Genomic DNA, 21753 nt, shown 5'->3' with positions numbered 1-21753 from the left:
TTTTTTTTTTTGTAAATAAGTTCATTTGTATTATTATTTTAGATTCCACATATAAGTGATATCATAAACCCCGTGCCCAATAAGTTGGCCCTGCCCTTGTGCCCAGGTGTCAGATGAGGAAACTGATGCTCAGAGGACCAAAATTCCCAGTGAAAAAGACCCAGAGCTGGCACCGGAAACCAGGCCACGTGTGAGTCTAGTTCCAAACTTCTATCCCGATCCAATATCCCTGGGGCCCAAACAGGTTGCGCTTCTGGATCAGTACGGGTGGTTCCCTCTGCCGCGTGCAGGCTGCCCGCTGCGCCCCACCCCTCCGCGCCGGCCCCGCCCCTCCGCCCCGGCCCTGCTCTTCCCGCCTGGGATGAGGCGCGCGTCCGCAGGGGGCGGGGCCGCGGGGCCGCGCGCGCGCTCGCCCGTCCGCCGTGCGCATGCGCCGTGCTCGCGCGCGCGCTCGCGGGAGAGGATGGCGGGGGCCGCGCCGGGCGCCATCATGGACGAGGACTACTTCGGGAGCGCGGCCGAGTGGGGCGACGAGGCGGACGGCGGCCAGGTGAGGGGGGCACCGGGCGCCCCCGACGAGGACTGCTGGTCTCCGTCGCCGGCGGGCCGGCCCCGCCCCCGCCGCGTGGCCCAAGCACAGCTCGCCCCGCCCCCTCCCGCCGCTCGACCACCCCCCCCCGGGCGCGCGGCCTCTCGGGGGGCACTGGACGGTGATGCGTGGCGAGGACCCGGTCCCCCCCAGTGACGGTCTCCGGCCGCAGGGGCACCGCCTCCCAGTCGTGACCCGATCTGACCTTCCGATCACCCTGGGGCGGCCTCGGGGCCGGGTCCTGGGACTTCCTAGCCCCGCCGGGAGGGTCAGACAGCACCTCGAAGGTGGAGGATTGGGCCCAGACACACACTGCGAAAAGTAGCCATAATCTTTAAAACAATCCAACTCAGCATCATGAGGGCGGAAAAGTGGAAGTTGGACTTCCGCACATGTGCTTTACTGTTTGTAAACCATACTCTTGGGCGCTCTGGCTGATGTAATCAGTCCTTGGCCTGAGTGAGGAGGAAAGGATCGTCCACCCTTGACCTTCAAGGGTTTGCTGTGGAAGCTGAGGGAGGCTCAGAACCTTCTCCCCAGAAGCCAGGGGTTGCACAGTAGGAACTGGGCGCAGTCGCTCGGCCAGGGGACCCCAACCTGATTCTCATCTGAAGACCCACCCGCAGTGATGTTTGAAACCCAGCTTCCCGGGCTCCTCCCCTGGGGCCTGGGAGGAGTTGGTCTGGAGCGGAGCCTAGGAACCTGCCTTTTAACAAGAGTCAAGGTTAGGTGTTTTGGGAACATACTGAAGTGATATTTTGAAGGAAGAAAGCCTGGAGTGGGGCGTGCCCCGTTGAAAGGGGCTGGCGGGGCACTGAGGGCATTGAAGCCGGGGTACAGGGATGCAAAGGTGGGCGCTGTGTTCCAGGAGCTGAAAGGAGGCCTGTGTGGTTAGTTGCCTGGTGGAAGCAGTGGGTTCTGAAGGGCCTTTGAGAGCTGCTGAAAAGCATGACTTGTTCAAGAGTTGGGGGCAGGGAGTGACACTCTAAGCTTCACGTGTTGGATCATTCCAGGGTGTTGGAGGCTTAGAGTGGAGAGATAGAGTCAGATGTAGCTGATTGAAAATCTGTGCCGACTAGGTGCTTTCATGCATCATCTCATTCCACACTCAAGATACTGAGTTGGGTGTTAACTCTGCTCATGTTGAAAATGAAGAAAGTGGGACGGGAGGACCGAGTGACCTGCCCAAGGTCATGAAACTCATACATGAAGGAATGGGGATCCCACTTAGGTCTTGTCTCCATCTCCACTCGAGCAAACAGCCGGACCACCGAAGCCTTCCGGTCACAGCGCGCTACAACTAGGGCATATCTAAGGGCCGTCTAGTCACTTAACCCCATGGTGGGTGGATCTGGGGGAGGCCGGAAGATGTGTAAGGAGGCTGCTGTGACATTCAGTCCAGACGACAGAAGCTAAGGGGTACTGAAGTGCAGAGAGATCTAGGCTACATTCGCATTTTATAAACTGAGCACTCCAGTTGTTGGCCTTTGCTTAAGCAGTTAGGGATGGCAGAGCCAGGCCTAGACGCCCACAGACAGGAGGCTGGGGAGTCTCAGGTTTGCGGAACTTTAAGCATGATCCCGATTTGGCCCACTGACTCTGATAGGCTCTCCCTGATGAGAGGGGTGGACTAGATGTTCATTTCACGTTCATTCTAACTCTGACTTCATGGAGGAAAGAAAGTCAAGAAAGGTAACAGGAAGGGTGGCATGAGCTGGATTTTGAGACAGTGGAAGATCAATTTCTGTGACCCAAATTCTGTTCACTTAACCCCATGGTGGGTGGATCTGGGGGAGGCCGGAAGATGTGTAAGGAGGCTGCTGTGACATTCAGTCCAGACGACAGAAGCTAAGGGTACTGAAGTGCAGAGAGCTTACTCCGGCTGCGGCTTGCCAGTGGGGAGTGCCGAGGGACGACACTGCGGAGGCAAGCGAGTGGGAGGGTGAAGTCCTGCTGTCTTTTCTGAGGGAGATAGGAAACTTTAAGCAAGAAAGAGACATCAGATTTGTGGCTTATTAAGGTCATGGTGGCATCAGTGTGAAAGGTGACTGAAAGGAAGGAATGAGACCACGCCACTGGGGGACCATTGCAACTGCGAGCGTGCCCCAAATAAGGAAGGGCAGAGGGAAAGAGGGAAGGAAGGGCCAAGCTGGTTAGACATGTGGGAGGGAGAATTGATGGGTCTTTGGGCAGGATGTGGGAGCAGAAATTGAAGACCTCTTCTAGGTTTTTGAGTTTAAGGTAACAGGTAGAGATGATGGAGTCCTTTACAAAAACATGGGTTGTGGGAAGCAGATATGTTTAGAGGGAAAAGAGGAGGTCAGTTTGGAATCTCATGAGTTTGCCGTACTAGTGGGACATGTGAATGGAAGTGAGAATAGACAGTTGAATGCTTGAGTCTAGAGCTTGAGAGAGAGAGAGATCTAGGCTAGATTCTAGATTCATGAGCAGGGAAGTGGCACGACCCAGGAGAAGATGTAGTAGAGAAGATGAGTGCCCAGGGCAGAAGCCCGAGAATCCAGACACCCAAGGATGCCTCTTGGGGCAAAGGCCGGCCTTCCTTCAGAAGCCTTGCTCGAGGCTCCCACTCAAATAAGGTCCAAGAGAAGACTCCCCGGTCTCCATAGTGAAGGAATCGTGTTCCTTCTCCCAGAGCACTGCTTTCAGGATGTAAGTCTGCATCAGGGGTGGGCAAGCTTTTCTGGAAAGGGCCAGACAGTAAATATTGTTGGCTCTGCAGGTCTCTGTCACAGCTCCACTCTGCCCATTTTATAGGGGAGAAGCAGGCATAGACAATATGTTTTTAAAAAGGGGGCTGTGTGGCTGTGTTCCAATAAAGCTTTATTTACAAAGACAAAAGGAGGATGGATTTGGCCCTGGGCGTAGTTTGCTGATCTCTGGCCTAGCTCTTACCCCATTATGTTAGGGGCAGTTACTGGTTTGTAAACTCCTTCAGCAGAAAAAGCCATCTCTTGTCTTACAGTTTCTTGGGTTTCCTGTACAGTGCTCAGTATAGTGAGTGTTCAAAGACCATCTGCTTGTTGGTAACAGCGTTAAAGCTGGACAGACCCTGGGGTCATTCAGTCCTCTGTCATCACATCATCATCCTGTTGTGCCCTTAGATTCAGCGACTTGCCTGAGGTCGCTGCCGTGTAGGACAGGGACTAGTATCCAGGCAGGCCTGCTGATCGGAGGCGAGCCAGTGAGCTTCACTTTCTGACAGCAAACGGACAGCAAATGGCCTTCGAGAATCACTTCCTCAGTCTTTGTTGGAAAGCCTTCCATGCGTGGCACATATGAAATAGTAATAGTGAAGACAGTAGCTAACACCTACTGAACTCATACCAAATGTCAGGTGCTGTGCTTGGCTCTTCTGAAAATTAGCTCCTGGAATCCTCACAGCAGCCAAATGGGAGTAGGTCCCGTTGTTGTCCTTGTTCAGTAGAACAGAAATGGATGCCCAGGTGAGGTGTCTTGCATGAGATGCGGTAACTTGTATGACTGCATACACAAGTTTGCCAGCGTGGAGTCGCCATACAATCTCACTTGGTATGATTCTGGATTCCGTTTTCTTAGCCACTCGTTACTTGTCCAGCGTACTTCATGAGATTGTCATGAAAGTCAAATGAAATGACATACGTTAAACTTTTTTAAAAAATTAATTAATTTTTGGCTGCATTGGGTCTTTGTTGCTGTGTGTGGGCTTTCTCTAGTTGCAGCGAGTGGGGGCTACTCTTCGTTGTGGTGCGCGGGTTTCTCATTGTGGTGGCTTCTCTTGTTGTGGAGCATGGGCTTCAGTAGTTGTGGCCTGTGGGCTCTAGAGCGCAGGCTCAGTAGTTGTGGCGCACGGGCTCAGTTGCTCCGCGGCATGTGGGATCTTCCCGGACCGGGGCACGAACCCGTGTCCCCTGCATTGGCAGGCGGATTCTTAACCACTGCGCCACCAGGGAAGTCCGTGGAACACTTTTGACATGGACAGCGTTATACGGGTTTAAGGTGAGATAGCAGGATATTTGTAGTAATGAAGAATAGCCTGGCTCTTTTTGCCAACAGCAGGAGGATGATTATGGAGAGGGAGAAGATGATGCCGAGGTCCAGCAAGAATGCCTACATAAATTTTCTACCCGGGATTATATAATGGAACCCTCCATCTTTAACACTCTAAAGAGGTATGTGAGAAAAGTTGTTTGCACTGGGAGGAGAAAGTTGTGTAATAGACCCAAAAGCTGATACGTGAAATTCAGAAGAATGCGGTACGGGAATGGAAGGCCTCTAGGGGTCCCCCCACTTTAGAAGCCTGAATAACCTGTCTTCCCCCTCACCCTGCCACGGCTGTCCATCCCCATGCCCATCTGCGTCCATTTGAGTGTCACAGCTTGTTTGTTCCTCTTTTCTAGGTATTTTCAGGCGGGAGGGTCTCCAGAGAACGTTATCCAGCTCTTGTCAGAGAACTACACTGCTGTGGCCCAGACCGTCAACCTGCTGGCCGAGTGGCTCATTCAGACAGGTGCCCTGTGGGGGTGGGGTCCTGGCCCTTCCCCCAACACAGTACAGAGCCGCTGGGTCATCATCATGCTGATACACTGGAAAGGCCTTCTTTGTCTTCCTGGTTCTTTCTGTTTGTTTGTTTTCCTGGTTTTTAACACCTCTGTCAGTAAGAAGTGAACTTCTTACCCATTTTCATCGGCTTGGTTTTTATCTTTGACTTAACAATTGAGGTTCACAGATAACCCGCAAATGTGATTCTCATTGAGCTGTTTTCCCTACCGTGTTGTAGAAGTAGAGGATTATATGGCGTATGTTCAGTGTGTCATCCTTAAGAGGTCTATTATAGCAAGCAGAAATCATGGCTAATTTAGGACTGGGCATGATTATGGCTTTTAGCTACTATGATCCAAGTAGCGCCTCACTGTAAATCCTCTGTGCTGAGTACAGATGGCATCGTGGGGTGGGTGCTGCCCGTAAACGAGTTGACTCCCTGCTGTCACAGTCATCACACACGAGTGTGCCCCCTGGCTGGCATCTGCTCTGTTCTACCGTGGGGGAGGGGGGTGTTTTTCCATTTTGGCAATTTGTCCTTGTTCCTAGTGAGGCTTCGAAGATGTCACTGTCCTTTCCACGTAAACAAGCATCCTTGTGTGTTTCGCCCTGGACTCTTTTTTGGGTCTTACCATCGAATATGAGTAATATTAATTTTTATAAGAGGCCCCAGATCCTAAGTGGTCAGAAGCAGTTCTGTGATATCTGATTTGCACGTAAACTTTTGATCTGTCGACTTTTTCTAAAATAACACAGTGAATTGAGAGATTGCCATTTTCCATCTCGTGGCTTGCATTTTCTTTCAGGTGTTGAACCAGTGCAGGTTCAGGAAACTGTGGAAAATCATCTGAAGAGTTTACTGATCAAACATTTCGACCCCCGCAAAGCAGATTCTATCTTTACTGAAGAAGGAGAGGTGAGGAACCTTTTTCCCTTTTTTAATTCCAGCTCCTAGAGTCCTCTGCTGATTCCACCTCACGGTGGAGTGTGGCGCGTTGTGTCAGTCAGGGCTGGAGCTTCCACACGCTGCGGGGGTGTTCGGGGCTTGGGCTCGGCCGCCCGGCCACCAAGCAGCCTCAGCAGCCCGCGGCCTGCTTCTTCCTGTGTCGGGGACCGCGGCAGAGCCAGGAGCCCAGGGGCTCTTGCTGTGTCTGCTGCCACGACGTCACCTTCACTTAGGCGAAAGCTAGGCCTCTTACCTTGCTTTTTGTTTGTTTGCTTGTTGTCAGACCCCCGCTTGGCTTGAACAAATGATCGCACACACCACGTGGAGAGACCTTTTCTACAAACTGGCTGAAGCCCACCCAGACTGCTTGATGCTCAACTTCACTGTTAAGGTAGGAGGAGTCCTAGAGTCTGAGAAAAGATGAAAGTATTTATGAATGAGGGTGATTCTGCCCTGGTTGGTTGTTGGTCTGTGTCCTTTGAAAGACCCCACGTGCTTTCTTTGTAAAGGTTTTCGTCATTTCCCTTTAGTAAGTCATAAACATCGAGAAAGAGAAGCATAGACTTTGTATGTTTGGGGATCGAGTGGACTGTGTTTTAGGATTGGGCAGGAACAGGGGACAGAGCCTTGCGTTCGGAGAGGAGCCTCTAACAGCGCCTGGTCCATCGCCTCCGTCTCACACACGAAGACTCAAGGGTGGGGGGCTTGACTGGGACCACCAACCTAGTTAGTGGTGAAGCGGGGACCCGAGCAGAAGTTTGAGACCCGCGCCCAGCGCCCGTCCCTCCTCACCCCGGGCTCGGCCAGCGGCCGCCTTCCTGTGGGCGCCGGGCACGGCTCGCCAGCACCGTGTGCGCTTACTTCCGTGTTGCAGCTTATCTCCGACGCAGGGTACCAAGGGGAGATCACCAGCGTGTCCACAGCCTGCCAGCAGCTGGAGGTGTTTTCTAGAGTGCTTCGTACCTCTCTAGCTACGATTTTGGACGGAGGCGAAGAAAACCTCGAAAAAAATCTCCCCGAGTTTGCTGTAAGCGCTTTACTTGACGTGGCTCAGATCAGGAGGAGGCCGTTCGCATGGGGCCATGCATCTTCTAACGGGAAATGCTCTTTACTGTGGAGAGTGTGTGGGGCGCAGGGCACCTTCCCAGCTGGGGACTTGCGTGCAGAACTGTCGGAGTCCGACTCTTCTGTCTGCCTTTGTCATTGCTGTGGTCCTGAAACCCCACACACTGTCTCCCTGCCGTCTTCCAGAAGATGGTGTGTCACGGGGAGCACACGTATCTGTTCGCCCAGGCCCTGATGTCCGTGCTGGCCCAGGAGGAGCAGGGGGGCTCGGCCGTGCGCAGGGCCGCACAGGAGGTCCAGCGCTTCGCCCAGGAGAGGTGAGAGGCTGCCTGTCAGCTCGCTCTCGCCCCTACCACATTGCCCTGTGTCCACAACCGAAGACTCTAGGTCCTCCTGTTTTTGACAGATAGGTAAACTTGCTTTTATGCAGTAGAGCTGAAAAAGTCGGGCTAATATTAAATACGTGAAGAGAGCTTGCTTCGTAAAGTTTTGCTTCGATGAATATTTGGTAAACGATTTGCTTATCGTTGAATTCACTGTACTTATGAACCTAAGTGTATTTATGAACCTAAATTCCCAATATATTGGGATTCATCAGTGGCACATGGCAGCAGTCCTGAAATAGCTCTTCAGTAGTCTGATGGTTAGATCGTGGTCCATATCTTACAGAACAAAACTAGCCCCTGTTAGCTTCATTGCCTGCTAATGGAGGCTTAAGATACTTACGAAGTGCGTGGTTCCTTTTAGGAAGCCTCTGAGCTGTACTGAACCATTCTTCCCCAGTTAGCTCTAAATGTTGCTTTCATGGGTCAGTTAGTAAACGTACCAGTGGATGAGAGAAATATGAAAAAACAAAGGGACCTCAACAGTTCAAAGCATAAATCTGAAAGAAGGAAGGAAGGAAAAGGAGAGAGAAGGAAGGAGAGGGCAGGACAGGGCGCCACCTCATCAATGATGGGATGTACGATTTTTTTTCATCAAGAGGCCATGACGCCAGTCAGATCACGCTCGCACTGGGCACAGCTGCCTCCTACCCCCGGGCGTGTCAGGCCCTTGGGGCTATGTTGTCCAAGGGAGCCCTGAATCCGGCCGACATCACAGTCCTGTTCAAGATGTTTACAAGCATGGACCCGCCTCCTGTTGAACTCGTGAGTTGCTTTTCATTTTAACCTTAAGATGGGACACCCTCAGTGCCTATCGGAAGTATATTCCTTTGGAAAGTTGTTCCTTTTAATTCTCTGAAGTCAGCGAGTGCACATTCCTATTGAAATGTTTCTGTCCTCTCCCTGGTCCTTCCTCATCACATCCTCGGCCCTCACACACCCTGAAGCACATGCAGTGGTGGACGTGAGTGGGCCCTCCTGCCATGGGTGCGTGTGGACTTACCTGCCATCTCACTCCTGTGTTCCTTTTCAGTGTGTTTGTGTGTTTCTCTTCAGATCCGGGTGCCGGCCTTCCTGGACCTGTTCATGCAGTCACTCTTTAAACCAGGGGCCAGGATCAACCAGGACCACAAGCATAAGTACATCCACATCTTAGCATATGCAGCGAGCGTGGTGGAGACCTGGAAGAAGGTACTGTCAGTTCTGAGAACTCATGGACTTTTTTACGGAGCCAGAAACCTCCTCTCTGTGGTGTAATTTGGGAATTTTGGCTGCAGGGAATCACGGGCCCAACTAGTGTCAGAAATGTCTTTTCTAGTGTTTCTGCATAAAATAAGTCAAAGTGCTAAATGTCTCAAGGAAAGGTGCACAGCATCTACGATACTAATTTAAACTGTAATTTGAAGTGTGGCTAAAGATACGAAACCGATTCCCTAAGCCACTGACGGACGCCGGTCTCCCTGGCGGACGGTCTCACTGTGTGACGGGGACACTTCAGAGACAGGGACGGGGGTTTGCAGAGAGAAGGGCTGAGGCCAGGTTACCCCAACTGCAAGGACGCGGGCACCGTCGGGATTCACCGCCTTCATGTGTTTTCAGAACAAGCGAGTCAGCATCAATAAAGACGAGCTGAAGTCAACATCGAAAGCTGTTGAGACTGTTCACAACTTGTGTTGCAATGAGAACAAAGGGGCGTCTGAGCTTGTGGCCGAGCTGAGCACCCTCTACCAGTGTATCAGGTGAGCACGTGGAGCTTCTAACCCTGACTCTCCGGGGAGGACGGGTTTGAGCTTTCATATTAAAAGCTCAAAAAATAAAACAGATTCAGAGATACTTATTCATCGTATTTATTTTCTCTTTCGTAAATAGAGGGAGAGCACTTTCAACTGTTCTAGCAGCATGAGTAATTTTCAGGTGTTTACTTGCCAGAAGTCTGTTTGCAAATTAGACTCAGAAAAAGGAAGACCAACCAGAATTACAACAATTGACTTGAAGAAGAGGCTCTATTTACAGTAAAAGTTAGACCAACAAAGTATCACCTAGACAGAAATGGTGGGTGTCATGCCAATTATTTAAATAAGCATTCACTAGAAAAGCTGACACACAGGGTGGCCTCTTAGGCATTTGAATCTTCCTCCGTTAATTTGTCCTAGTGACAAAGAGAGGCTTTGCTAAATAAAAGTAAGCTTCAGCCCAGCCCACCAGGCTCGTGGAGTGTTGCGTGAATGGTCTTTTCCTTTCAAACCAGCAAAGTTGGTCCAAAGTCAGCTGAGCGTGGGATTCGGGTTCTCGAGCTGCGCGTTTGAGAGGACGCTGGTCTCGTCAGCCTGTTCTTAGCTCATCGTGTCTCCCTGGCAGAGCACGTCGTAGAGTGACGTGATGGGCTGGCTTGCGTTGGTGTTGTTCTGGGGTTTGCCCTTTAGAAAACTTTGTGTAAAGGAAGCGTTCTGCCTTGTTTACCTGTAGGTTTCCAGTGGTGGCCATGGGTGTGCTGAAGTGGGTGGACTGGACTGTGTCAGAGCCGAGGTACTTCCAGCTGCAGACGGACCACACCCCGGTGCACCTGGCACTGCTGGACGAGGTAGGGGCTGCGGACCTCCCAGCTCCGGTCCGAGGCTCTCGCACGTCTGTTCCCCGCCTTCAGAAGGCAGTCCTTCCGGAGCTGGTTATTTCTGTTCTAAATGAGGAGTTTCCTTTTAAGGAGCTAGTTTCGTTGACTCCACAGATCTCTCCGTTTTTATCAAGTGTCCCTGAAAGGATGAGGAATGGGTCAGAGGCTGGCCGGCCCTGGGCCGAGTGCTGGGCCCGCCGTCCTCAGCCGCGAGCTGTCTTTGGTGACGGTTCTCTGGGGCCGGCAGGGAGCCCAGAGGCCTGGCCATAGCGCTCAGGGTGGCTCCCTTTGGCCTCTTTGTAGATCAGCACCTGCCACCAGCTCCTCCACCCGCAGGTCCTGCAGCTGCTGGTGAAGCTCTTCGAGACAGAGCATTCCCAGCTGGACGTGATGGAGCAGGTGAGCGGGCAGCCCGAGGGCTGGGCTGCACAGCGGGAAGGCGGCCCCTTTCTCAGCCTTGTCGCCCCACCCGTGCAGCTCGAGTTGAAGAAGACCCTCCTGGACAGGATGGTGCACCTGCTGAGCCGGGGCTACGTGCTCCCCGTGGTCAGTTACATCCGCAAGTGTCTGGAGAAGCTGGACACCGACATCTCCCTCATTCGCCACTTTGTGACTGAGGTCAGCGCGCGCCGGTTACCGCTTCCCCCGGCAGCGCCCTTCTTGGCTTGATGTAGTCATCTGGTACCGCACTCCGGAGCCGTGCCGTCGGAGAGTCACGGTGATGACAGTGACACGGATGCCAGTCTACCAGGCACCTCCTACCTGCAGGAACAGTGTTTTACCTGCCTGGCCCCTGGGCGTCTTAATGTCGGAGATTGTCGGCAGGAAGCAGAATGGCGGGGGTTGGGGGAGGGGTCTCGCCGCACTGTTGCCGTCTGACTGGTAGTCGGAGCCGCTCACAGGCTGTGCTCCCCGTAGGTGCTCGACGTCATCGCGCCCCCCTACACCTCTGACTTCGTGCAGCTTTTCCTTCCTATCCTGGAGAACGACAGCATCGCCGGCACCATTAAAACAGAAGGTGAACACGACCCTGTGACAGAGTTTATAGGTAGGGTTGGCGTGAGCGTCTCTTGGCTGCAGTTTTCGATGTCATTGTTTCCCTCCTGCTTCTAACCCAGTGCCTGTTTTCCTTCCGTTTGCTAAAGCTCACTGCAAGTCTAACTTCATCTTGGTGAACTGATTCAGCGCATCCTCCAGAGCTGGAGCAGAACATTCCAGGAGACCCGCTGTGGAAAAACCCTTTCCAGAAGCTATTGTTGAAGAGGCCCAGTCAGCGTCTTGGAAGTGGGCTGTGGTGGGAGGAGGTGGATAACTTTTTTAAAAAGGAAGATGTCAGCAGTGTAACGGCTACTAGGAACAGTCCCGTCTCCTCGTGAGTCCAGGGCTGCCCCCAAGTCCTGTTTACAGTATTTCCCCAGTAGCGGAACTAGGTTCCCGTCACCTCTTGGGATGTAGCCAACTGTCAGCCCCGGGGCGGGGGGTGGAAATTCAGAAACTGAGACACTTAGATGAACTATTTTCAGAGTTGATTGATTTAAGTTTTCTCACAAGGCTCCATTGGTTAGTTCTTATCATTGCAATTGCTTTCATTTTCCGAGAACAAATAAAAAGCCCTTCTGCGGTTGGAAGGTGTAGGTCCCGGTGTTAATGTTGCTTTCGTGTGTAAATAAAACACTCAGATTCAGTTCTGCTGTGAAGTGTGCATTTTATTCATCCCTTGGGCAACTTGAGATCGCCATCCCCCCTCGGCCCCACCATTGACTGCAGGGTGACAGAGGAACTGGTGATGACAAGTCTGAAATGTTCCACCTCTTAAATACATCACAGACCACAGTCGCCAGATCATTTATTGAAGAAAACGGAGGTCACATCATTCGCTGCCTGGTGGCTCACGCTTCTTCAGGTAGATGGTGCGCTGCCGTCCTCCCGGCAGGAAGCCGTCCTGTGCAGGTGCTGGGTCGTCCCCCCGCCGCGACTCCCCGCCCCACCCCAGAACGCGTTCAGCCCGTGCGGCATCGCGGCGGCCGTCCCTCCTGGGCGCCCAGGGCCATCACCGGCCATCACGTATGTGACCGCCAACCCCCAGTTCCTTCAAACCACGGCAGTACCACCCCAGTGCCCGTGAAGGTGGGATCCCCTCTGGTTACGGCTCATGCGATCATCTCTTTAAGAGCCGCTCCTCTGGAGACGTCTGCCTTAAACGATGGGGTCCCCGAATGTGCAGCTCTCCTCGATGGCGAGGTTGTAGTCGGCACCCTTGCCACCTTTGTAGGCGCTGGTCACTATGCGCATCCAGCCCCGCTCACCCTGTGAGGAGTGGGACCACGCATCAGCTCAGCTCCCGTCTGCGCTCCGAGTAGACGGACCCCCTCCCCTCCTCACTCAGCCTCAGGCTCGGGGGTCTGCAGCGTCCCAGCCACCCGCTCGGCTGACCCTTCCCTTTTCTGGGACCCCTGTTCGGAAATAGCTTTTGTGAAATATTCAACTTGGTTAATATTCAACACGAGGGGTGCGTGGCCCTGTTATGCCGAGAGCTAATTAACTAAAATGTTGATCGACTCTTTAGACCAGATGACTCGACTACCTATTAATATCCCCATTTATAGTCGTTTAATAAAAAATATTGACATTTCATCACTTCGACATAAATCACCATCCCTGGGCTTCCCTGGTGGCGCAGTGGTTGAGAGTCCGCCTGCCAATGCAGGGGACACGGGTTCGTGCCCCGGTCCGGGAGGATCCCACATGCTGCGGAGCAGCTGGGCCCGTGAGCCATGGCCGCTGAGCCTGCGCGTCCGGAGCCTGTGCTCCGCAACGGGAGAGGCCACAACAGTGAGAGGCCCGCGTACCGCAAAAAAAAAAAAAAAAAAAAAATCACCATCCCTGATTTCATAACAATGAATTTGTGTCTTCAGCTGTTAATGGTTAATACTAGGTCTTAGAAACGAAAATTCTGCCAGTTAATTTAATTCCCCTGGGTTTTCGACTCAACTCAAAAAGTATTTTTGAAGAAACTCCACGGTATTACTTAGGAGAGCCGAAAGTATGGCAAGAAAAAGAATGAGATGGTTGTAAAGGCATAAAAGCTAGCTAAATGGAAACTTCTAAAGCAGCACTTCTCAGCCCCCATCCCCCTCGGGAGACATTTGTCAATGTCTGCAGCCGTTTTCTGGATGTCACAGCTGGGGAGCGGGGAGGAGCATCTGGCGTCTACCGGGTAGGGGCCGGGGAAGCTGCAAACGCGCTACGAGGCACAGGACGGGGACAGCCCCCGTGCAGCGCAGGAGGACCTCACCCCACGTGTCTGCAGCCTGGAGCCCCTCTGCTCAGGGCCACGGTTCTCAGCTACGAAACCCCCAGAACCATCCAAGTGAGAGGAGTCGCAGTGGAAATGTCTTACCCATGGTTCGCCCCACGAATTCCGGACGATCCAGTACTCCGTCCCATGGCTGACACCCCAGCCGGCCACGGAGACTATGTGGTTTATGTAGGCCCTGTTGCGGTATTCAGCATAGATGCCGCCGGTGTAGTTAGACATCTTCTCCGTTGCCATTATACCGCAGCTGAGAGCAAGCAGGGAGAGAATGAGCGCTTTCAATAGCCATCGTTGACCATTGTTAGGAAGAGCCGTGTGGATCCAACTGAAATAACACGCACCTGATGATTCTGCCCAAACTTCTGTAGTTACTCACCTGGCATCCTCCCTACCAAAGCTGTACCAGCCGCCCCAGAGCACTGGCTACACTCTGGGAGCTGTCCATGGATGTGTCCTTCCCTCACAATAATCCTACGAGGGGCACATGGGCTACTGAGCTTTACTTTTGAGAAAACTCACGTGGCAGCTGTCTCCAGCCCTGTGGGTAAAGTTGGCCAGAAGGAAAGGGGTGAAAATCACCTGGGTCCCGTTTACTAGAAGCGTGCACGCCCTCTGCGGGCAGGGGTCTCAAAGCTCACCTGATGGGCCCCTTCGCATAGATTTCTGCCATCATCTTTTCCCTCCCGGAGACGGAGCCGTAGTCGCCAACTTTCCAGAGGGTATAGTTCTTGATGACGTGGCACTCTCCGAATTCAGTGCATGTTCCACACTGGTTAAACTTGTCACACTCTGGGGACAGCACGGAAAGTCAGCGTGAGGCCATTTCCCCGTTAATCCCTGAACAAAGTAGCACGCCCAGACCCAAACTCCACTTTTCTAACTGAAGGCTCCATCCATCAGCTAATAATGGAAATCTTCTTGCCCTCGGGTGTTTAATTACCCTCTGCTTTCAGCTGCAGGAGTTACAAAAAGCCTTTCCCCGGGCCTCAGTGGAAAGAAACGTTAATTAGCACACAGTAGGTGCTCAAAAGCTCCACTTTTCCTTTAAAGCCGGGACAAAGGCCTTTGCACAATACTCTACAGCTGAGAATAGAGTGTAATTAAATTATTCACTTTTAATAAGATTGTATTGTTTCCCCACGTTTGGGGAAAAAATAAGCATTTTCTTATTCTTTCGGTCTGAGAAGGTATAATAATTAGGCCTCAAAAAACAGTGCAGCTATTAGATCTGGAAGACTCCACACCGTCTCCTGCATCCTTCCTGGGCCCTAGACAGTATTACTTCTCACCTTGTCCATCCTGCCTTGGCCCACAGCACCACTTTCTACTGCTTTCACATTACCTATTTCTGTTATAGTTTTGTATCTATCCAGACTCCTTCCCCAAGACATTAAACTCCTTGAGGATTAAACTGTTGGTTTAATTTGTCCCTTGGACACCAAATGCCCAGGACAACCTGAAAAAAGGTGGATCTGTGGCCACATTTGCTAATACAAAGACAGGACTACTGGAACTTGCCTGGTGGCGCAATGGTTAAGAATCCGCCTGTCAGTGCAGGGGACATGGGTTCGGTCCCTGGTCGGGGAAAATCCTGCATGCCACGGAGCAACTAAGCCCGTGCACCACAACTACAGAGCCTGCAGTCTAGAGCCCACGAGCCACAACTACTGAGCCCACGAGCCACAACTACTGAAGCCCACGCGCCTGCAGCCTGTGCTCTGCAACAAGAGAAGCCACCGCGATGAGAAGCCCGCACACCGCAACAAAGAGTAGCCCCCGCTCGCTGCAACTAGAGAAAGTCCGCGTGCAGCAACGAAGACCCAACACAGCCAAAAAAAAAAAAAAAAAAGACAGGACTACTTATTGCAAACAATCAGGTGCCGATGAGTTCCATCTGGCCCTGATGTCCCAGGTGGGCTGGAGGGGCCTGGCCGAGGACAGACGAGACCAGCTCTGGGTGGATCAGGGCTCCGAGGACCACGGGGCCCTCCCTGCTCCCCTTCACCCTGGACTCTTCTTCTTGGTTCTCTGACGCCTGCTGCATCTATCACTTCAACAACTCACTGGACCAGTTTGGGGAGATGCTTGCTGGCCGGGCAATACGGCCTGGGAGGCAAGGCGGGGGCAGCCTGTGGGCGTGGGATGGCGCCTTCAGAAGGTACAGGGGCCTGAGCACACCTTTTACAGATGGAAGGGGGGGCAGAAAAGCCCCCCGGTCTCCCCACACACACCCCCGTCCTCCCCACTCCTGTCTCAAAAGGCCTTTTGAGTTGGTCTCAGCTCTCTGCTCTGGTTACGAGGGAGCTCAGACAGGTGACTTAAAACTACCCACTGTGGGGTTAGGGTTTGGGCTTTTTCTTTCCTTGGGTTTCCAAGGCGAGCACCCTGAAAGGACCGTGCCGACTCCAGGGCCCCAGGCCAGCTTGCATCCGCTGGTCCGTGCAGCACCCTCGGCTCCAAATCCACCCAGACGCAGGCGGCCGGGACCAGGGTCTCGAAGCAGGCCAGGCCCGCCTGCTCCCTGCCTGCTCGCCACTCCCAGCTCCTGGAAAACACTCTTCCCTTGATGAGCGATCCCCTTACAAAGGGCCATGAAACCACCAAAATGCCAACACGTCAAAACCCAAACACCAGGGCCCGGCCTGGCTGCCGGGCACACAGGCTGGAGATCCCAAGTCCTTTTTTTGTTGGTCTTCCCACCAAGGATGCCAGGCCCCACCTTTCCCGTCCCACTAGACACACAGCGGCAGGGGGCTCCCAGCTCCGTCCCACCCTTCCCAGGGCCCCGGCCACGAGAGAGAGAGAGAGAGAGAGAGAGAGAGAGAGAGAGAGAGAGAAAGAGAGAGAGAGAGAGAGAGAGAGAGAGAGAGAGAGAGAGAGAGAGAGAGAGAGAGAGAGAGAGAGAGAGAGAGAGGGAGAGAGAGAGAGGGAGGGAGGGAGGGAGGGAGGGAGGGAGAGAGAGAGAGAGAGAGAGAGAGAGAGAGAGAGAGAGATGAGCAGGCCCTACCTTGGTCCTTGGCCTGGTAGTTGTTACAGGTCTCATCGGGGATGCCGTGCCGGTGGGCGTACTCCCACACCGGCAGGTCATTGCCCCCCTCGCACGAGCCAGCATTGCCGCAGTCGATCACGTGCTGCACGGACAGCAGTACGGAGGGCCACGCTCCCTTCCTCTTGATGTTGATCCGGTCTGCGGGGGCAGCACCCATGCTGGTCAGCACCCACCCCACTGCCTGCCGCCCCGGGGGCCACGCATCCCTCTCTGGAGGGCCCTCCCCTGCTCCCTGGGGTCCCTGCTCTCCAGAGAGGCCTCCCGGGCCCTTCCTGGTACCGATGCCCACCCTCCCCCCACTACGAATGTCATCTGGGCAGGGCCGGGCATGTCCTGCCTGAAGGCTGGTAGATCCCCGAGGGCACCGGGGAGCCAGACTAGGGGGCCAGTCGGCGACCCCACTCTCACTCCCCACGCGCCTGGGCCCACACACCCCACGGGGCAGCTGGGGACGGCTGAGGGCAGCCACGGGCCCCCGCTCCTTGCCCCCCTTTCCCTGTACAGACAGCATCCTGTGGGGCCCTGCAGCCAACCATACCACGGGCCCGCCACCTTGCTTTCCGCCCTCCTGGAGCGAAGATTCCGCAGCCGCCCACCTCGTGGCCACATCCCGAGTTCCCACCTCCAGGTCAGAACTCACCACAGCTGCTCCTGTTCCTTCCCTGATGACGGCGAGCAAGCGGCCAGGCCCTCCACCCACCAGCAGCCCCCTCCAGGCGCCCCCTTCCATCCTTCCCTCCTGCAGCCCCAGGCCCCCTACACCCCTGGGGTCACCTCCTAGGCCCTTGGGCCCCCAGGGCTCTACATGCGGCCCCACAGGGCTTGTGGAACCCACGGCCGGTCACCAGCACGTGCCCCAGCCCTTCCCCCAGCGCCCCTGGACGCACCGCCCAGTGCTCCTCCGCGGACCCCCTTGTGCGGGTGAGCACCGCCCTCCAGCCCCCGCAGGTCTCCCCAAGCTCCTCAGCAGCCTCCCGCCGTGCCCGCCCTGGGCGCTCGAGCCTCCTCCCCGGCCTCGCTGACCCTGCAGCTGACACTGCTTCACCCAATAACCCCTCCCGCCTGAGGGTACCGGCCCGTTCTTCAGCTCTTGGTGTCCAAACTGGGTCCCAACACGGAACAGGGAGCCAGCTGACACAGGCTCTGCGGGCAGGTCAGGGTTTTGTTCTATCTGCCTGAAACCTCGCAGGGCTTCAAGCGGAACAGAAAAGGGACCCGGCCTGGGTCTGAGCTGCTCCACCAGGAGAGCAGCAGGCGGACCAGGCGGCAGCTCCGCAGCGGTGCTTGGAAGGTAGAGCGCAGCCCTGCGGCCCGATGTTCTGAGGGTGGAAAGCAGGAGGCCGGCTGCCTCTGGGCCTGGGCCTGAGCGAGGGAGGGATAGCATTCTCCTGGAGTGATCAGGGAGGCCGGGGAAGAACCGGTTTGGGGGTGAGGGTGGTGGCAGAAAGGAGGAGCACGTGAGGTTTGAGGTGTCCCGCGGGGGAGCGTGAAGGCCGAGTCCAGGTGCAGGGTCCCAGGGAGTCCAATGTCCAGAAGTTAAGCGGGGTGGGGGTGGGGGATGAAGTTGGGGCCGGTGAGACAGAGACTGGGGGCCTGTGGCTAAAGGCGAGGAAAGCATTTCGGGGAGGGGCTGATCGAGCACAACAGGGCGGGGCGAGGCCCAGGGGCAACCACCAGACCTGCCCCTGACGCCCCGAGCCGGTGACCTTGGCGAGGAGCTGGCAGGCGACTGGAGGGGGTCGGGTTAGCAGGGAGAAGGTGGGGACTGCAGGCCCCTCCAGGAGCCCAGAAGTGGGGTGGCGGCTGGAGACGGGGTGGGGTTCAGCGCTGGCCAGGTCTGAGCATCGGCAGGGATGGCCTTGTCCAGGGGCTCAGACGCTGGACGGCCGGGGACAGGAGGGAAGGTGGCAGCTGGGCCGGGCACCGTGGAAGTCCCCTTCTGGGGCTTCTGTTTTCTCAGTGAAAGAGGAAGAGGACGCCTGCTGCTAGGGAGGCCGTTAGGGGCTGGAGAGCAAGAGGGGAGAAGCAGTCATCTGCCCAGGAGACTCCACTCCAGCAGGTGGAGGGCGGACCTCTGAGCAGGGACACGCCGTCGCCTCCAGGCCCCGCCCTCCTCTACAGACGCGAATCTTGGCATGTGATTCCCTCCCTAAGATCCCTCAGGCTTCTGCCGGGCCCCTCCCCTGGGGGTAGGGCCCCTGGTGACCTTCTCAGCTTCCCCCACCCACCCTTAGGCCCCTGCCACAAAGGCCCTCTCAATTCCTCCAGGCCAGGGAGTGCGCCATTCCTGCCAGGCCTTCGCCCTGAGCCTCTGGCTCGAGGCCCGCCTACACCCTGCCTGCCTGCCCGCCTTGGGCCCCTGAAGTCTCCCAGCGGCTCCAGGGGTTAAGCCTCTGCTCCACATTCTCCAGGGGCCCTGTCCCTCTCCATCCCGGTCAGGGACCTCCCCAGCTGCCCAGAAGAGCTCCTACAGCTTAAAATGGGGCTCAGGGGGTTCCCTGGTGGCCCCGTGGTTAGGACTCAGCGTGTTCACTGCTGTGGGCCGGGGTTCAACCCCTGGTTGGGGAACTGAGACCCTGCAAGCCGCGCGGTGCAGCCAAAACACACTTTTTAAAATAAAATAAAATAAAATGGGGCTCAGCCTAGCCGCCCCCACCCCCTCCTCCCTGAAGGGCCAGAAGTGCAACCCAGCCCCCAGGAGAGATGGGGCGGGGCCCCCACGAGGCCCTGCCTGATGCCCCCAGTGCAGCTGGCTGGCCCTGGGGTCCAGACGCCAGCCCCACCCCTCATCCTACAGACAGCCCAGCTTCCGTGCCCTGCTCCCAGCTGTCACTCCCATAAAGGCCTAGTCTCCTGACCTCCCTGCCGGAGCCTCAGTTTCCTCATCTGCAAAGTGGGAGCAATCACAGGGCAGCCAGGAGGCTTACATGGGATGAGCCGTCCAGCATAGGCCAGGGGCGTAGCCACACACTGGCTTAACACAGTGCCACAGGGCAGGAGTTCGAAAGATTCCGGCGTGACTGCAGGCTCCCGGAACCCCGAGCTGAATGAAGGCCCAGGCTGGTGTGAAGTCCCCCTCCCTCCCCTACCAAGGCAGGCCCAGCAGCCTTCTGGAGCGGCGCCGATTTCGGATCCCTCCCCGCCCCCCAATCCCGGCCTCGAGGTTTCCCGGCCTCGAGGTTTCCCGCCCTCGCTGCAGCCAGGCGGATAAGGCCCAGATGAGGAGAAACAGCCAGCTTGCTCAATGTTCCAAGCCAGGGCTGGCATTCATTTCAAATATTACTACGCTGAAAAGCAGCTTCTCTTCCGCATACCCAAACACCAGCAGGGTGTTCGTGAGTTTGTGGTTTGAGCCCCAAGAGCCTAGCTCACAAGCTTCGGGACAGATAAGCCTCCTGGGAGCCGTTTGTCACAGGTCTTCAGTCCTGTGACTGCCGGGCATCCGCTCCCTTAGGCCTGACGCAGACACCGCCCCATGCCAGGCTGAGTCCTGGCACAGAACTGCAGGCCCCCAGGACCCTGGGCTGCAGCTGCCGGTACTGACAAAGAAGGCAGCTGGACGGGCCCTCCTGGCCCACAGTCAAGAGGGGCCGAAGTCCCCGACCTTACCCGCCATGGCACTGGTGCTGCCGTGGGCCCAGCAGGAGCCACAGTACTGGGGGATGTGCTGGTTCCTGGTGACACTGGCGTAGTTGACCCCATTCACGTTGCGCCAGTCCCAGCTCTTGGGCAGATCCGATAGGGACAGGTACTCGTGAGGCCGGGGATATGTCCTGGGAACAGACCACCACCACCGGAATCAGCACTGGGGCCCCTGGGGGTCGGGCGCGCAGGCACCTTCCCCAGCGCCCTCTCCCCTCCCCAAACTGAGAGCGAGCGGGAGAGGGCCATCTCAGCCAGGAGACGCCCCTGCCCGCTCGGAATCTCAAGTGGGCAGGGCACACACGCGCCCCCGCAGTGCAGGAACCAGACCGCTCCGCCAGCGAGGCTCCAAATGCCAGGGCGGCGAGGCTAGCCTGCCTCCTGCACCGGTGCGCCTCGTCCAACCCTGCAAATGTGAAAGGGCGCGCCCCCAAAGCAACGGGGCTGGCCTTGACCCTCAGAGGTCAAGGGAGGCTGGGCGTCCTGGTTCCTGGCACCCCAAGGAGGCGGCAGGGTCCCCCAGGCGGGAGAGGGCGCGAAGCCCCGGGAGATGGGCAGCCCCTGACCACCCCCCAGCCGCCCCGACCTGCGCCCCAGCTGGGTGAGCTGGTCCCCCCGCAGGGGCCGGTAGCAGCCGCGGCCCGGGCGGAAGTGGAGGCCGGCCCGCGCCGCGCCCGCCGGCAGCACGAGCAGCAGTAGCACCAGCTGCGCCGGCCCGGACGACGCCATGGCTCCCTCGCCGGCGCGATCTGACCCCGACTCGAATCCCAACTCGGATCCTAACTCGGATCCCGCGCCGGTAGCTCCTCCGCCAGCCTTCGCCCCGGCCGCCCCGCCCGGCCCTTAAGGTGGCTGCGCGCGGGCGGGACACTCCCCCGGGGCGGGGCGCGCGGCTGCCCCCGGTGACCCGGCCCCGCCCCGCCCGGCCGCACGGCCCGCCGCCCGGACTCGGGTCACGCGCCAGGCCTCGGCTGACCCCAGACCCGACCCGGCCACCAGCCACGAGCCTCCCATCCGTCAGACCTCATTCACTCTCGGGCATCCCCACCTTGGATTCTTGGGACCCTTGGCCCTGGAGAGGTGCCCCTGTCCCCGCATCCCACGTGGGCCCAGGCCTCCGGGGATGGGCAGGGGGTCTCCCCGCAGGACTGTGCCCTGGTCTCGCTTTCTGAAGGCCACTTCCCGAAGGCCCAGGCCCTTTCTGGAGAGACACTTTCCCTACATAGTGAAGAAAGACAGGATCCTTCCAGAAACTGCCCCTCGAGGAGAGTTTCACGTGGGCCTGAATCATTAATTCTACTTTCCAACTTCCAAAGCTGCTGGCTGAGGTTTCTGCTGACAAAGTGCTTCATCTTCAAACAGAGAAACAAAAGCAGAAGTGGGACCCTGGGGGCCTTGGTTTCGTAACTCAAGAATTTCCCCTCCCCCCCCCCCCCCCCCCCCCCCCCCCCCCCCCGCTCCTCCTGAGTGGCGGTCACCTGAGCTGAGCACAGAATGGCCTCCCTGGTCCTGGGAGAAGAGGGTCCAGGCTTTTTGCTTTAGGGCCCACAGCCTTGGCTATAGGGTCCTCAGATGCAGGGACCCTGCTCTTCCCTGGACGACATGGGCATCCC

General features: G+C 56.3%; 2 protein-coding genes across 6 annotated transcripts; one reads left to right on the top strand and one right to left on the bottom strand.

The window, feature by feature from the left end:
- Window positions 1-448: 448 nt before the first annotated feature.
- Window positions 449-11813, top strand: NELFCD (negative elongation factor complex member C/D). 5 transcript variants are annotated; one of them, XM_060033348.1, is made up of 15 exons: window positions 449-550; window positions 4643-4758; window positions 4987-5096; window positions 5935-6044; window positions 6358-6465; window positions 6949-7101; window positions 7326-7456; window positions 8122-8287; window positions 8579-8713; window positions 9122-9261; window positions 9989-10103; window positions 10470-10532; window positions 10611-10751; window positions 11052-11181; window positions 11279-11812. In XM_060033348.1, exons 1-15 carry the CDS (start codon window positions 464-466, stop codon window positions 11311-11313), a joined length of 1740 nt encoding a protein of 579 aa, XP_059889331.1. In that variant the 5' UTR covers window positions 449-463; the 3' UTR covers window positions 11314-11812. The 5 variants fall into 5 exon arrangements, with proteins under 5 accessions (XP_059889331.1, XP_059889330.1, XP_059889329.1 ...); XM_060033347.1 differs by having other exon boundaries at window positions 10437-10532; window positions 11279-11810; XM_060033346.1 differs by having other exon boundaries at window positions 7368-7456; window positions 10437-10751; window positions 11279-11813.
- A 4-nt stretch (window positions 11814-11817) lies between these two features.
- Window positions 11818-20988, bottom strand: CTSZ (cathepsin Z). Its single transcript, XM_060033350.1, has 6 exons — window positions 20727-20988; window positions 20108-20271; window positions 16457-16636; window positions 14088-14238; window positions 13534-13696; window positions 11818-12440 (listed from the first exon to the last, which is right to left on the bottom strand). Exons 1-6 carry the CDS (start codon window positions 20867-20869, stop codon window positions 12330-12332), a joined length of 912 nt encoding a protein of 303 aa, XP_059889333.1. The 5' UTR covers window positions 20870-20988; the 3' UTR covers window positions 11818-12329.
- Window positions 20989-21753: the final 765 nt, after the last annotated feature.

This window comes from Delphinus delphis, chromosome 15 (genome assembly GCF_949987515.2).
Source record: "Delphinus delphis chromosome 15, mDelDel1.2, whole genome shotgun sequence".
NCBI lineage: Eukaryota > Metazoa > Chordata > Mammalia > Artiodactyla > Delphinidae > Delphinus > Delphinus delphis.
This window is presented reverse-complemented; position numbering and strand designations above follow the sequence as displayed.